Here is a 15,696-nt window from a genome sequence, read left to right as displayed (position 1 = left end):
GATGTTGACTAAGGTGTTGTTCTGTACAACTGGTTTGCTATAGCACTGCTGTGATTATGTTTCTTTGAACGGAGGGTTCTGTCTTTCAGAAACAGCCTCTCTACCTGCACAAGATAGGGATAATATTTGCGTATACACTACCCTTTCGGTGCCTATGGTATAATGAGATCTAAGGTATAAATTTATCTACTTAGGGCATACAATTTTAGAGGGTATTGCTTTAACATTTCATTCATATCAGCTTATTATTTACCAAATCATACTGAAAAGTGACATGTACTTAGACCGCCAAATATCTCACGTTGGATTCATGTTGTATTCAGTAGAATGTGAAGCCAGATCGTGTTGTATTCACTGCTCTTATCACAGCTTGTGGTCAATCAGGAGCAGTGGATCGTGCATTTGATGTCTTATCTGAGATGAAAGCAGAAGCACGACCAATAGAACCTGATCAGATTACTATTGGGGCTTTGATGAAGGCATGTGCAAATGCCGGTCAGGTATATGTGCATTCTGTTTTTGCTTAAAAATCTATATCTTGGTTGAATGGGACTGATGTTCCCACATTTCTGCTCTTCTATCATGATTAACCATGGACATATAAATTGGTTTAGGTTGATCGAGCTCTGGATGTTTACCGTATGATTGATAAATATGATATCAAGGGCACAGCAGAGGTTTACACAATTTCTGTAAATTGTTGTAGTCAAAATGGTAACTGGGATTTTGCGCGCAGCATTTACGATGACATGACTAGAAAAGGTGTTTATCCAGATGAGGTAGTAATTTTTAAACTGCTGTGTTTGCATGTCAGTAAACTATTTTACATTTTGATGACTTGAATCCAAAATATTGCTTCTCAACCTTGTTGCAGAAATCAGAGCTTGATGCATCCATCTTTACATCATTTTGTTAGCATTAAATCAAAACTATGCCACTGAGATTTTTTACCGTATATTTTAAAAAACTTAAGTTTTGTTTATTTGTGCAGATGTTATCAGTGCACTGGTAGATGTGGCAGGGCACGCTGGTAAGCTGGATGCTGCATTTGATGTTCTAGAAGAAGCCAGGACTAAAGGCATAAATGTGGGATCTATGTCATATAGCTCATTGATGGGAGCCTGTAGTAATGTATGAACATTCCTTTTTGTCTTTCTTCATATAGACAAATGTACTATCTCTAGTTTCTGCTCTCTCTCATCTGTGAAATGGATGTCTAGAACTTGTCTGTTTACGGTTATCTTCCTCTTCGATTGAGATCTCAATATCAATATTGTGGCTTAAATTGCATTTAAAGATGGAAATTGATATCAATGAGTACTGACTGCTCTTGGTCTCAAAATTGATGTGAATTTGATCCCAGTGTAGTTGGATATGCTGTAATAGGATGAGAATGTCATAAAGCTTACTTGTTCAAAATTATATGCAATAATGACATCTTTTTTTCCGTATCTTGTGGTTAATGAAGCTTCCGCATGGAAAAATGTAGTTTTTCATGGAACAATGTGAGAAGTTTTGAGAAACATACATTATGCAAATGCGACACTGCCTTCTGTTTTTTCATATATCGTGATCAAGTAGCTTATGTACCAATTGTGTGGGATTTAGTTGCTTAACCGTAAGACATGTTGACTCCTAAATCTCCAAAGAATTTGTCTTATTCACTGTGTGCTACCTTCTTTTATGACCGTGAACAGTAGTAATATTTATGCCACTTTTGTAGTTTATTGTGTTTTATAGATGCTTCTAAGAAGTGATCATCAGACACGTCATGAAGGGAGAGATATAGAGGGAGGGATGTCTTACTGGTCTCTATTCTACCAAGCAAGCCCCTGAAGTAGTCAACCTATGTTCTATCTGTATTTCTTTTGCCAATCCTGAAGTAGCTTTTAGGAGAATTTAAAACAGTGAAAAGCATCAAGGAGAAACATCTTGTCATGGGGAAGACACCGTAGACAGGGAAATAGTTGGAAGAGATCCATAGTTAACCAATGCACTAATAAACTCTAGTTCCCTTTACTATATTTCCAAGAATAGCAGAAGAAACAATACGTCAAGTGAAATCAGTATCAGGTTGAGGTTAAGAATTCCTTGGAAGATCATATATATAAACAAGCTGGAATGTATATCATGTTATGTTCCACTTGTCTGTCTAAAATAAAGAATCAGAGGCTCTATTGGTCTTAATGTTTCTTTCAAAATCTTGTGACTTGGTTTAAAACACTTCTCAAATCCATCTGCAGGCAAAGAACTGGCAGAAGGCACTAGAATTGTATGAGGATGTTAAAGGCGTCAAGTTAAAACCAACCGTTTCAATGATGAATGCATTGGTAACTGCATTATGTAAGTCACATTTCTCTTAAAAACTTTTTCTCAGCGTAAGAGCATTTCACTGATGCTTGTTTTGGCTATAAATATCTACACGCTAGTGTTTTTCTTTCTCCTGATCAGTTTTTATTTTTATAAGGTTCATAATTCAATACCTATAAGTGGTCTCAGTCCATTGCTAGAGCTAACTTGGATGTTTCTTTCATGATTCAGAATCTAGCTTCAAAAGTTGCTTTATAACCTTTCCAGATCATCATCTTATTTTTTGCTATGACACCTAATATGTTTATAACGGAGGACGACCTTACTCTGTAGATGTCTGTATATGCTGGTTCCCAGTTCTTGTGTATTTCCTTAATTTCCTCAATGAGATGTTTTGTAATTGGTGATGCCGATCAATATCAGAAGGCTCTGGAAATTTTTTCTGAAATGAAGAGAGTGGACCTATGCCCTAACACCATTACATACTCCACTCTGTTAGTGGCAAGTGAATAGTAATAGCTTGATTCCTTTACATTGAGGTTTATGTATAATGACCACTATCTCCTGTCAATATATCAGTTTTGGTATATCTGAGTTTTATCATTTATTTCTCTTATCTCATGACAGAAAGGATGACTTGGATATTGGCCTCATGCTTCTTTCTCATGCTAAAAAGGATGGCGTTTCCCCAAACCTTGTTATGTGCAGATGTCTTCTTGGTAAGAATTATAAGCTTGTCAATTGATCGCATAAGCTTTGTATCTTGACTTGATGTATGGTGCTACAACATCCTTACCAAGAGGGATTGGCTGCTTTTCTTTTATTTGGATATGTTCATAGTGGTGGAAAGACTAAACAAATGATGTATGTTTTAGGCCCATCTGACAAATTAACAAGTTGAATTTTGATCCTTCCATCAATGGGATCAGGCACCTATATTGTGGTGTACAGGGAACAAAGTTTTAAGAGATTTTGGTTCCCGGGCACCTACTGATACATATGTGACAATTATGGCTACGTCCATCTTATATGGGGGAAACACAAGGATAAGTCTACCTTATTGCTAGAAGGGCCTTATAGCTTATAAGCCTGCTCGTCGGTTGATTTTGCTGCTGGAGCATTTATATCTAATTGACCCCTTCTAGCAATTCTTAGACCAAATGAAGGTCATAAAAGATGATACCTCTGTGCATAGAAGAGTTTCTAAGCCAATGATGGATTTTCTGTTCACGTCCTTTTTATCCGGTGGCCACGAATGGACGAGCCTATGACCTAACCTCCAAGCCCTTAGATAAGCCTTCTATTCAGTGGATGCTGCTCCAGGAGCATTATGGCTCCAAATAACGATCTCCTGGAAAATTAGAATTAATGAAGGTGCTAGGAGATGCTGGAATTAGCAGTGAGCAGGGAAGTGAATCTCATGTGGAGATACTAATCTCCCTAACCAGTCTAGGATAAGTTGGATTCCTTTGGTCTGTTGTTACTCCACTAAATCCATTCTTTGACACCGACTTGGTGTTTTTATCAAATGAATTTCTGACGTGCGACAAAAGAATGGAAGTGCCTTCTCTTGGCCCAGTCTTTGCTAAGTTTATAATTTATTGTGCCGCCGTAACACTTGGCATCACCCATGGAGGAAAGGCCTTTGCTAGTCACACCATTAGCTGTAGGTACTTTCTTCAAAACTGAATGGTGCTTAGTGTGGAATTTTGTGCATATCACCATGGTGCCAATGTAAAGAATGTTTTTAGGATATCATCTAAGTTTCTACTAGAGTGGCATGCTTAGTGAAGCCAGTATGAGTAACCATGCCCCTCACCTGGTCATTGTAAAGAAGAGGCTCACAACCTTCTGCAGTTTTTGTTTTTTCTTGTCCTTCATAACAAGAATGTTCACTAGTCCTGCCATTATTTTTCACTTGTACTGTAGCAATGGAATCTATTTGTTGTGTCATTTGTTTTGGACATCACAATTATTTGATGATGTGGACTTTTCTTGTAGCTATGTGCTTAAGAAGATTCCAGAAAGCTTGTACACTTGGTGAGCCTGTCTTGTCTTATAACTCTGGTCGCCTGCAGCTTGACAGTAAATGGTATGCTTCTATTTAATCTGGTATTGATTCTGACATGTCTAATAAAAAGGGAAAGCAGAGGGAAAATTATATTCTGTTACAGTGATGATGATGTTTAAGATCAACATCTCCATCTAAAATGCCTCTAGTGATACTGTAACACCTTTCTTTATTGTTATTGTTATTTTAGTTTTATCAGATACTGAATTCTGAAAGCTTTGAAATGTTTAGGCCCAATTTCGTGGTGTATTAAGATGGACGTAAAATTATCTTTTAGTGAATGCCCTCAATTTCTTTGTAAAAGTAGTTTATATGAGATGCCATGTTGAACATACTGTTGCAATCATGTAATGAGATAGACTGGTTCTCATTTCGATTCTGTTAGCATATTTCAGGGAATTTGGCACGCAGTAAGAAATTGTCTTAAGAATATTCTTTTCCTGAGTGGATAAGGGGACTGGACTGCTTGTGCTTAGTGCAAACATAAAAGATGTCACTAATGTTATTAGCACGCTGGCTTTGGAAAAGACTTTGTTAGTGGTCACTATTTCCTAGCACATTTGTGGCTGAATTATTTGAGATCTCAAATGTTTAGGCTGGTGGATTTATCATCACATCTTTCATGTCTCTCTTTCCTATTTTTCCGACTATATGCCATTGAATCAGAAAAGATATCCGTCCCTTAAGTGGCTAAACAGCTCTTTCTGAGGCCAGGAAGAAAAAAAATTCTTTTTTTCCTCATGAAATTCTTAATTGGTCTGCAGGACATCGTTGGCCTTAATGATCTACAGGGAAACAATTGCAGCTGGTGTGGTACCCACAATGGATGAGCTATCACTAGTTCTGGGTTGCCTACAGCTTCCTCGGGATGCATCACTGAAAGAAAGACTTATTGAGAATTTAGGATTAACTGTTGAAACATCAAAGGGCTCAAACCTGTGCTCTTTGATTGATGGATTTGGTGAATATGATCCCCATGCCTTTTCATTGCTTGAGGTCCGTGGTCTATCTTAGTTGTCTTTTATCATGTATGCAACTGTATCTTGTTGGTTATTGTGGTGGATCATCTCGCACAATATTCTTGTTTCTTAGGAGGCAGCTTCACTTGGGACCATCCCTTTGACTTCTTTAAAGGGAAATCCTGTTGCTGTGGATGCGAGGAATTTGCACATTCATACAGCTCAGGTAAGCTTGTGTAAAATGTTATCCACATGAAAATGCTCTAAGCTTGACGAGCTTAATTAGTTTTTAGCATCATTGGTAGTTACTAATAATTGTAAGTTTGTCCTTTTGGCTGCAAAGATCTCTTTTTCTCCTTTTTTTCTCTCTCCCCCCTTTTGCAGGATTCCTTATAGTTTTTTAGACTTAAGAAGTTAAAAGTTACTTTTCATGTATCTTTCTGTATTCTAATCTTATGCATTATATGGGTTCCCCATCCATTTTCTAGACAATTTTGCTTATACTTGTTTGGTGGTTTTCTTTTCTTATACTTTTTTCTTAAAATTAACCAGGTATATCTTTTGACTGTCCTAAAGGGTCTCAAGCATCGTCTGGCTGCAGGTAAATAATATTTTGATACATACAAATATTCTTTTAAGTGATGGAGTTTTGAAATGCCATGCATGTATATTAGTGGATTAAAATTCACTTCAAAATTTTCCTTCAGTGATAGCTTGTTTCTATTTGCTGTGCATATTGAGATATACTGGAAATATCTTCATTACTAGAATAACTTGATTTATATTTAACATGGGAAATCATGCAGGTGCAAAAATACCAAACATATCCATTCTACTCCCTGTAGAGCAGTCACATATTCAGACACCCACTGGCGAGAAAACAATTAAGATTGCTGGAAGGTAACCAGAAGAAATTTCCATTTTGCATGTTCATGTAACGCTTCTTTTCTTAAATAAAGTTAATATCAGAACATGGAAAGGACAAATGTAGGACTCGGAGAATTATGTTAATTTGGTAGCACAACAAGTCCTGCATTTTTGGTAGTGCCTACAACTTTTAGTAACATTTTCATGCCTCACATGCACTATGAAAGAAACCAAAATATCACTAGCTGGAGAAAAAAAAGAAAGCCGAGGTACCATTTGGAAAAGTGAAACATTTCATACCAAGTTAGCTTAATAGCGTTCATCCTTCTTGTGCTCCAGTACGTATTTTGTCTTCTTTTTTCCGGGAAGGCTTCGATACAGCATTGTAGGAGCTGCACGAATGACTTACTCCCAACATTACATTTCACTTAATCTAATACATTATTTGGTTGGTGGCGTAAAAAACAATCATTTCATAACTTACAATGTTTGGGTTGGCAGTATTATATATCGTCAACATATAGTTATTCGAGAATTTATGTAGTTAATTTATGCAATATGAAATGTGAAATAGGAATACATGTGTATTAGCAATACCAGGATCAAACTATTTAAAATAAAAATACTCTTAAAGTAAGTAATAATTCCTTCATTATTGGTGACAACAAAATTTCATTATTAATCATCATATAAACAATCTCCGCGGAAGAACTAGTATGTGCGCCAAACTACCAAATGACGCCTTTAAAGCATTAGCAAAAACCATTATACCTCAGATTGAAACAAAACCTCAATTATAGCTAAGAAATCATGCTTGTATCCATCAGCGTGGAAATGATTTGGAGGAATGATCTTTGTATAAAAGTAGAAAGCAAAACAAGCAAGCCCAGGCCCAACCCAAAATATCCAATGCCCATTCCAGAGATGGCCTCCTCTTACAATTGCAGCTCCAAAACACCTAGCTGGATTCATTCCAGCTCCAGCATATCCCTTTTTAGCAGTGACTGTAGTTGAAATAAAGACAAGAAGGCCCGCTAAAAGCCCAACAATGGACATAACAGTAATAAGCCCAAGTTTCTTGGACTGGCGATGATCATAGGCCATCCAAAGTGACCCAAAAAGTAGAGCAAATGTGCATACAAACTCGAGCCAAAATGCTTGGGCTATCTCCAAGCCCACAGTGACTGGCCCATTGGTCCCTGGTGTAATTACCTGAAAGAAGAATTAACCGAAATAATCATCCACCCAACCGCTTAAACTAAAAATAGTAGGCGAATGCATAATATTGGGGCGGATCTAGAGCACAAGTTACTAACTTTTGCATAGACCCTGTATTTGTATTAAAAAATTCATTAAAAGCTAAGAATATTTAGCTTGGAACCCAGTTCGTTGGTCCAGATTAACTTGAGATTGTTATAGAAATCCATAAGCTTAAAATTCTGGATCCGCCTCTGTATAATATATGTATAATTCATATATAATATGTATAATCAGTGTATAATCTTTGTATATCGGGCTAGAAAAATATATAGTGAAACCAACCAGCTATTTGTGTAAAGATCGCTTACCGTAATGGTACAACCACCAAGAGAGAATCTCTGTTCAATGGTACTACTCACCACAGCTTTGAGGGCCAATGCACCTAAAATAGCACCAAAACATTGTGCCGAAATGTAAATTATGGCTCGTGACATTGATATTAGTCCAACAAGAGCAGAGGAAAAGGAAATGACAGGGCTAATGTGGCCTCCAGACACAGGAAATACGGCAAGGATTAGAATGGTGAGTGTAATTGCTATGAGAATTGACATTATCAAATTTGGCATTTTGACATCACTTTCGAGTGTGGAAATTACTATGGTATCCAACATAAACACTAGAACCGCACTGCCTAAAAGCTCTCCAACTGACGCTCGCCAAACCTATATACACAAGTCAACAACATGTTACTTAAAAGTCAACTAAACATAATTGTTTATAATGAATGTGAATTGATAACCTAAAAATATGGCGAGTAACTTGTTATAATAAGTAAAATTACATTGGTAATGTAAAAGTTATTTGTACATAACTAAAATTCACCACAATATTTAAGGAGATATACATAGGCAGAGATACTCATACAACTATCGAATTTTTTTAAGTATCCCATATGTTTCATTTTATATGACATTATTTTTTTTCTAGTCTGTTCCGTAAAAGAATATTTTATGATACATTTTTATATTTAACGTTATTAATTTTGAATTTTTTATTTTACCTGTAATAATATACTTTTATAGCCATATAAATATCATGGCATGTTAATACCATAAATTGTAAATGTACTTTTGGTATGTGTCGAGTTTTTTCTTAAACACTGTACTTTATCAACACTGTCGTATAAAATGAAACAGATGTAGATTGAAATTAATATACTGACATCCAAAGAGAAGAAATCAGGCAAGCCCAGTCTTTCAGCCATTGTGAGAGAAGTATACCTCTTCTTTTCGTCATCTAAGCTGTAAATTAAAAATAAAAGAAGCCAAACAACATACATGTTAAGAATAAATATAAACTATATCAAAACCAAGAAAATACTTGTTGAAGCATATAGAGTGGTGAATGAAGAGAAAATAAAAACACTTGCTTTTGTGTAGAAGTGATTGGTTGAATTTTGTTACTACTTCCAAAGGAAATACTCTGGCTTTCTTCATCACCCAAAACATTTCCATTACTGGCATCCATAACTGAGAGAAAAATTCGCCTAAGGCTTTTAATGCCTTTCTCGTGAAAAACTGTACTATAGCCTCTTATATTAACTACGTCTTATTTTTATTTCTTTTTAAGTATATGCTTAATTTAAGTTTTTTAATGTGTATATCGAGCTGGTGATTTTTAGCATTTTTATTCATTGTTAGTGTCAAAATACAACTTAGTCTAAGATCCTTTTTCACGCATATACTCTAAATAAAGGATAATGCTTTTCGTTTAACAATGAATAAAATCCAATCTACAAAGAAATATATAAAGGGAAAAAGCAAACAGTATGGGGGTTTTTGGTACGAAGGAACACATTTTCCGAAAAATATTTTTCATTTTTTTCATGTTTGGTTGGTCTAAATGTTTTGGAAAATATTTTTCTCATCAACTCATTTTCCTCCAATTGGAGGAAATGTTTTCCCTTTCAAGAGAAGGAAAAATATTTTCCAAAACTCTTTCTCAACCTTTCCCACCCTATTCTCCATCCCCACCTACCCCTACTAACCCACCCCACACCCCACCCCCAAGAAAACACACCCACCCACCCAACCCCACCCCACCCCCTCTCTCCACCCCACCCCACCACTACCCTAAATAAAAATATTATTAATAGTATTGTCTTTTCATGTTATAGATATATTTTTTTTTTCATTTCAACAAATGATTTTTTTTTTCATGATATAAAAAAATATATGTTTTCATTTTAACCAAAAAAAATACTTTCTTTCATATAGAAAAAGTATTTTTTTTTCATTTAAACAAAAAAAGTATTTTCTTTTCATGATGTAAATTTTTTTTTTTCATTTCAACAAAATGAGTATTTTTTTTTTCATAATGTAGAAAAAGTATTTTCTTTTATTTCAATAAAATGAGTACTTTATTTTTATGTTGTAGAAAGAGTACTTTCTTTTTCAACAAAAAAAAAGACTATTTTCTTTTTCGTTATGGAGCACAAATTTCAATGTTATTTTTGCGTAAAAAACTAAAGTAGCAATTTAGTTCCTTTGGTGTGAATTTTTAGAGACTTGGGGGAAAGGGGGAGGAGGGAGGGTGAGGAGAGTAGCATAGAAATTTCTTTTCCTAAAAAATATTTTCTACTCTCTAACCAAACACTTGAATATATTTTCCGGAAAATATTTCCCACTCACCAACCAAACAAGGGAAAATAAGTAATAAAACCACTCATATTCCATGAAAATATTTTCTAGGAAAATATATTTTTCGTGGAAAATATTTTCCTTCACACCAAACACATCCTAAATATCCTTAATTTGTCATGTTTATAAATTCCGATTTGACACAACTTTAAAAGTCCACCTTGTAGATAATTCAATCTAGCATAAATTTGTTGATACTCATAGTTGCTCTAGCCTAGGCCCTAGGGTGTATCGCCTCTGATTGAACAAAAAATTGTTTAATTAAACACATTGTACTTTTAAAATTATGAGTTCAGAGTTTGAATGTCTATATAGCTGTCTGTTTATAGCTTGTCGATAGTTCTAACAGGTCACTGGGACATGCTATGGATTATTCTACATAGGATTGGAACTCTTTTGTTAATGTTAGTAATAGTTTTTATGAAGAGTTGCTTCATAATTATGTGAAATGCAATTTGATATTCGTGTTAAGACAATAATGCTTCATCTATATATATATATAAAATGCGTTGAAAATGTCAAACAAATCGTGTTGTATACTTTGTGAGTCAAAAATCACCAAATTTTGTAGTGCTATGCTAAAGTTAGCTTCTAACTAATCAACTATACAAGACGGATCTTTTACTTTTGCTTTGATATACAAAATTGTGAGACCTAAAAGGGAAAAATGATCTCAACTATGTTCTTAAATCCTAAAATTGAGAAGTGAGGCCAATGAAGATGTCCTCTGAGCAGGGAATTGTGACACCACCCATTGGATGATTAAAGCCAAATTCTTCCTCAGCTTGACTTAGCAAATCTTGAAATGAAGGCCGATTCAAGTATGATATAGGTATCACAAATCTCTTCCTCTGCTTCTCCCCAACATAAACAACAAAATGGTCCTTTGGAATATGATCTGTTGAGGATTTCTTGATTATACGAGGAACACGGATAGCCATGATTTTTTATTTAAGACGAGCAAACGATGAAGAGAAGAAATACCAAAATTCTGAAAGCTTTGAGTAGATTTCTAGTTTTGTGGAGAGCTATGGTGGTGTGTAACTTCTCAAAACATGTTTATATAAGCAAATGACTACGTCATAAAAAAATCATGATTTTGTGGTGAAGAGTCATTTGGGTTGGGCACCAGTGAAATACAATGACATATGAATTACCACATGGTCATGTCTTCCAACTAATTGACATAATTAATTGCCTTAGCTCATATAAGTTCAAGAACAATAGGTCCTACATTTTCCCTCATATATGGAACAAAGGATTTCTCAGAATCAAATTCATAAAGAATGTATGGTCCCTTATGATGATTTGTGTCTGGAGCACTATCCACTAGGACTATAACATACCCCAAATGCAAACTGTGTCCACTTATATACTCATAACAACTACTATAAGAGAAAACAATTTAATTATATCTCAAATTTCTGTGGTGAAGAGGCATTTGTTGCATAGTTGATATCAATAGCAGATGAAGTATCACATGGTTTTGCTGTCCAACTCATTGTCAAGGATTTATGATTTAAGGCCATTGTGATTGAAGATCAACAGGCCCCACTGTTTTTCATGAAAAGATAGAAAACACAGGAAAATTGAGAGTTTGAATTCTACAGCACTACAGTTAGAAATAAAATTTACTGCAATATCTGACAACTTGTTTGGTCCCTCAGGCCAAGTCATTGTGTAGGATCAATTTTATAAATTAGAATTACTCAAGTTATCTCAGCAGGTTATGGGAAATGTTTCCATATAGAAGAGAATAGAAGGCTATTTACACGTCCTTGAGTCTATTTCCATTAAATTATGAGTCATAACCTTGTTATTGCCAGAAATTTGTGTTGAGTACTCAAGAAAAGTACACTATCATGTCTTATTATGGGTAATTAACTTATATTCGTTTTTGATCAACAGTGTAAATGTTTAGGATCTTGGATCAAATAAGATCAAAGAAAACCGATCAACGAGCTAGCTCGATAAGGTCATTGGACACAAAAGCAGTGGTAGCTTTTATCACATCTTCAAAATAGCTTTTCTATTGAATTCAGTTGCATTTAGAAAACCAAAAAACTTAAGAAAGACTTTTTCAATTGCAATGAATTATATAATCAATATATGATATTGAAGGGAACCATAGAAGTAAAACATTGCATCGCTTCAATTTCTTTTGAAGTAGAAAAATGTCTCCTTAATCAAGAGACAAAGGTATTACATCCCCATTCAATATGGAGCTAATTTCATTAGTCTACCTAGTCAAGAGAGTGGTAAATCTCCTCATTCTAATATCAAATTACTGTTTCTTCTAACTGTACACTCTGGAGATCCTACTTTACAAAACTGAGTAGCAAAATCTTGTGACTGGTTGATTTTCCTTCTCACTTCCTCAAGCGAGATGTAAGATTAATGAACGAGTCCTCAGTGCAAGGAATTGTCACACCACCCATTGGATGGTCAAAGCCGAATTCTTCTTCAGCTTGATTAAGCAAGTCTTGAAATACAGGTTCACTCAAGAATGATATAGGGATTACAAATCTCTTCTTCTGCTTCTCCCCGACATACAATTTACCAGATCTGCGTGCTTTCATGATCACAAGAGTACCATGAGAAACTTTCAGGACTCCACCTTCACCTGTGTACTTGCACCCAAGAGATTCTAGAGTGCCCAAAGAGATGAGATTTTTCTTCAAGTCAGGAACACGTCTAACATCGGTGAGAGTTATCACCACACCATCATGCATTTTGATTCGGACTGTACCTTTACCAATAACATTGCAGGCAACATTGTTGCCCATCAAGACAACTCCACCTTCAACAGATTCATATGTGGTAAACAAATCCCGATTGGGACACATATGATAAGAACAACCCGAATCTAAAATCCACTCATTGTTAGATTTAAAACTATTATTAGTTGCTAAAAAAATAGTTCCCTCAGTCTCATCAGCAGCTACACTTGCTTCGGCAGTGTCAGTAATTTTATGCTCATTTTTCTTTTCTGTATGCTTTTCTTTGTTTTTCAATTTAAAGCATTCAGAAATAATGTGACCTTTCTTATGACAGTATTTGCACATGATATTTCTGTATCTGGATTTTGACCTTGATTTAGGTCTCTCACTACTTGAATCTTTCTTATTGGATCTACCTCTTACAAACAAGCCTTCCCCTTGGTTCCCACTAGTTTCCCCAGTAATATCTCTATCTATTTGTTCTTTTGATTTCAAAATAGATTTGATATCTTTATAAGAGATATTTTCCTTTCCATAAAGCATAGTATCTCTTATATGTTTAAACGACTGGGGTAAGGAAACAAGCAATAACACAGCTTGATCCTCATCTTTGATTTCAGTATCTATGTTACTCAAATCCATAAGAAGAGAATCGAAAGTATCGAGATGTGTAAGTATAGAGGTACCTTCAGCCATACGAAAAGTGTAGAGTTTTTGCTTTAGATAAAGCCTGTTTTCTACTGTCCTTTTCATATACAGGGTTTTCAGTTTTTCCCATATGCCTTTGGCTGAGCTTTCTGCAGCAACTTCACGCAAAACCTCATTTGAGAGATTTAAAATTATACCTGCTTTTGCCTTTTTGTCAATGATGACAAACGCCTCGTCCGTCATTTTTTCCGGCTTCTTCTCCTTTCCTTGTAGTGCCAAATCTAAGCCATCCTGAATTAGGATAGCTTCCATCTTCAATTGCCACATTCCGAAGTTTGCACTTCGGTCAAATTTCTCAACATAAGTCTTTGTTAGAGTCATTTTGGCTATTTAAACTAACCCGGATAGATCCGGCTCTGATACCAATTTGTTAGGATCGGGAACCCGGGTAGTGCGGAATTTAGCCAAACAACGTTATAATGACAATAACAAAGACAACACAAGTTGATAATGACGGTAATTAAAGCAGATAAAGGGGGCACAAATTTAACGTGGTTCGGTCAAGGAGACCTACGTCGACAAGCGGAAAGAAGCAATTTCACTATACCAACAAGAGTACAAAAGAGAGTACAAAATTAGAGTAAATACTCTAATTAGTCCCAAATACCCCAAGAGAATAATCTCACAAGATCACTCCAAAGAAAGGGTTCACACAAGTGTTTCCCAACACTCACTCTCTTACAACATACTCTATAATGAAAAGGAAGACAAAAGCTAGTAGAAATACTTCTACTTTTGCATCTGAAGGTGTGTTTGAAATGAGAGAGATGACCCTCCTTTTATAGGACCCAAACTTGGGCTCCAAGAACTAATAAAAGGAAAAAGGAAATTGATCAACCAATCTCTACCACACAATGATACTTTGGCTCCAAGTAAAAATATTGCCAGCCAACTCTTCTTCCAAATAGGCTTATGCCTATATAAAATGGACCCCACTAGCCCAAAAGATTGGCCATATTACAATTCATTTGAGCACATTGTTAACTAGTGGTTTACAAATATTGTAGAAAAGCAAAGCTCTTTCGCTTTCCTAACTTCACATTTTAATAGGAAGCCGTTGAGAACGCGTGGTAGTGTTTGTCACATTATTTATTATTTGACTAACACAGCAAAGGGGCTAATTGTGGTCAGGTTTAGGCTATTTAGAGATCATCTGATTCTGGTCCCTAATTGTTAGCAAACCACGGGACTTGAGTATATGGAATTACCAGTATAAGAAATACCATTGCTAAGTGAATGGAACCATCAAGTGGAAAAAATTCAGTACTTCATTATCCTTGAAGTAGAAAAAAGTATAGAGTCATTCATCTGTTTGACATGAATAACAATCAGGCATTACAGACTTAAGTTCACTAACATTTCTCATTCTAACATTAACTACAGCCTTCTCTAACTCTTTAACTATACAAACTGTGCAAATCCTGCTTTACTGCTCTACAAAATTGTCAAAACAAACTTCTGTCTCAGTTCCTCAAACGAGAAGTAAGGTCGATAAAGACATCCTCTTTGCAGGGAATTGTAAGACCGCCCATTGGGTGTTCGAAGCCAAATTCTTCCTCAGCTTGACTAAGCAAGTCTTGAAATAACGGTTGGTTCAAGAATGATATGGGAATCACAAATCTCTTCTTCTGCTTCTCCCCGACATATACATCAAAATATCCCTTGGGAACATCTGCAGATGTGGAAGACTTCTTGATTACACGAGGCATACGAATAGCCATGATTCTTTTAGCTTTAGTATAGACGAGGAAAGAACAAATGAACTGCTAAATACCTCAAAAGCAGAGAAAGCTTTGAATACTTAGAAGTTTTGCTGAGAGTTGTGGCTGTAGACACCTCCCTGAAAGTGTTTATATAGGACAATGGCAGCTCATATTATCATGTTAACCTGAAGTAACATGGTTTTGCCTATCAACTCATTGCCAAAGTATTGATGAGTGTAGGTCACATTGGTTCAAGACAATAGGCCCTACCTTTAATTTAGTGTTCTAGTAAGCATTTATTTTTCAATATATATATGGATTTATCCATCACCACATACCAATAGAACAAAGGAAAGTGAGATGTTCCTGCAGGTGCTTCCAAACATGGCCCTGAACTTAATCCAATAAACGCGGCTAATCTTAACTCTTGGATAAAATCTAAAAATGGAGGTCTCATGA

The 15,696-nt window shown here is 35.6% G+C and overlaps 1 protein-coding gene and 1 pseudogene across 1 annotated transcript; one reads left to right on the top strand and one right to left on the bottom strand.

Annotated features, from left to right (window-relative positions):
- The first annotated feature begins 147 nt into the window (after window positions 1–147).
- LOC104245459 (pentatricopeptide repeat-containing protein MRL1, chloroplastic-like) lies at window positions 148–6,406 on the top strand (annotated as a pseudogene).
- A 529-nt stretch (window positions 6,407–6,935) lies between these two features.
- LOC104245446 (aquaporin TIP3-1-like) lies at window positions 6,936–8,934 on the bottom strand. Its single transcript, XM_009801051.2, has 4 exons — window positions 8,831–8,934; window positions 8,630–8,708; window positions 7,776–8,129; window positions 6,936–7,419 (listed from the first exon to the last, which is right to left on the bottom strand). The coding sequence occupies exons 1-4, from the start codon at window positions 8,932–8,934 to the stop codon at window positions 6,973–6,975; spliced, it is 984 nt and encodes a 327-aa protein (XP_009799353.1). The 3' UTR covers window positions 6,936–6,972.
- Between the last annotated feature and the right edge of the window lie 6,762 nt (window positions 8,935–15,696).

Source organism: Nicotiana sylvestris, chromosome 1 (genome assembly GCF_000393655.2).
Source record: "Nicotiana sylvestris chromosome 1, ASM39365v2, whole genome shotgun sequence".
Classification (NCBI taxonomy): Eukaryota; Viridiplantae; Streptophyta; class Magnoliopsida; order Solanales; family Solanaceae; genus Nicotiana; species Nicotiana sylvestris.
The sequence above is the reverse complement of the archived record's forward strand: the minus strand, read 5'-3'. Positions and strand labels throughout refer to the sequence as shown.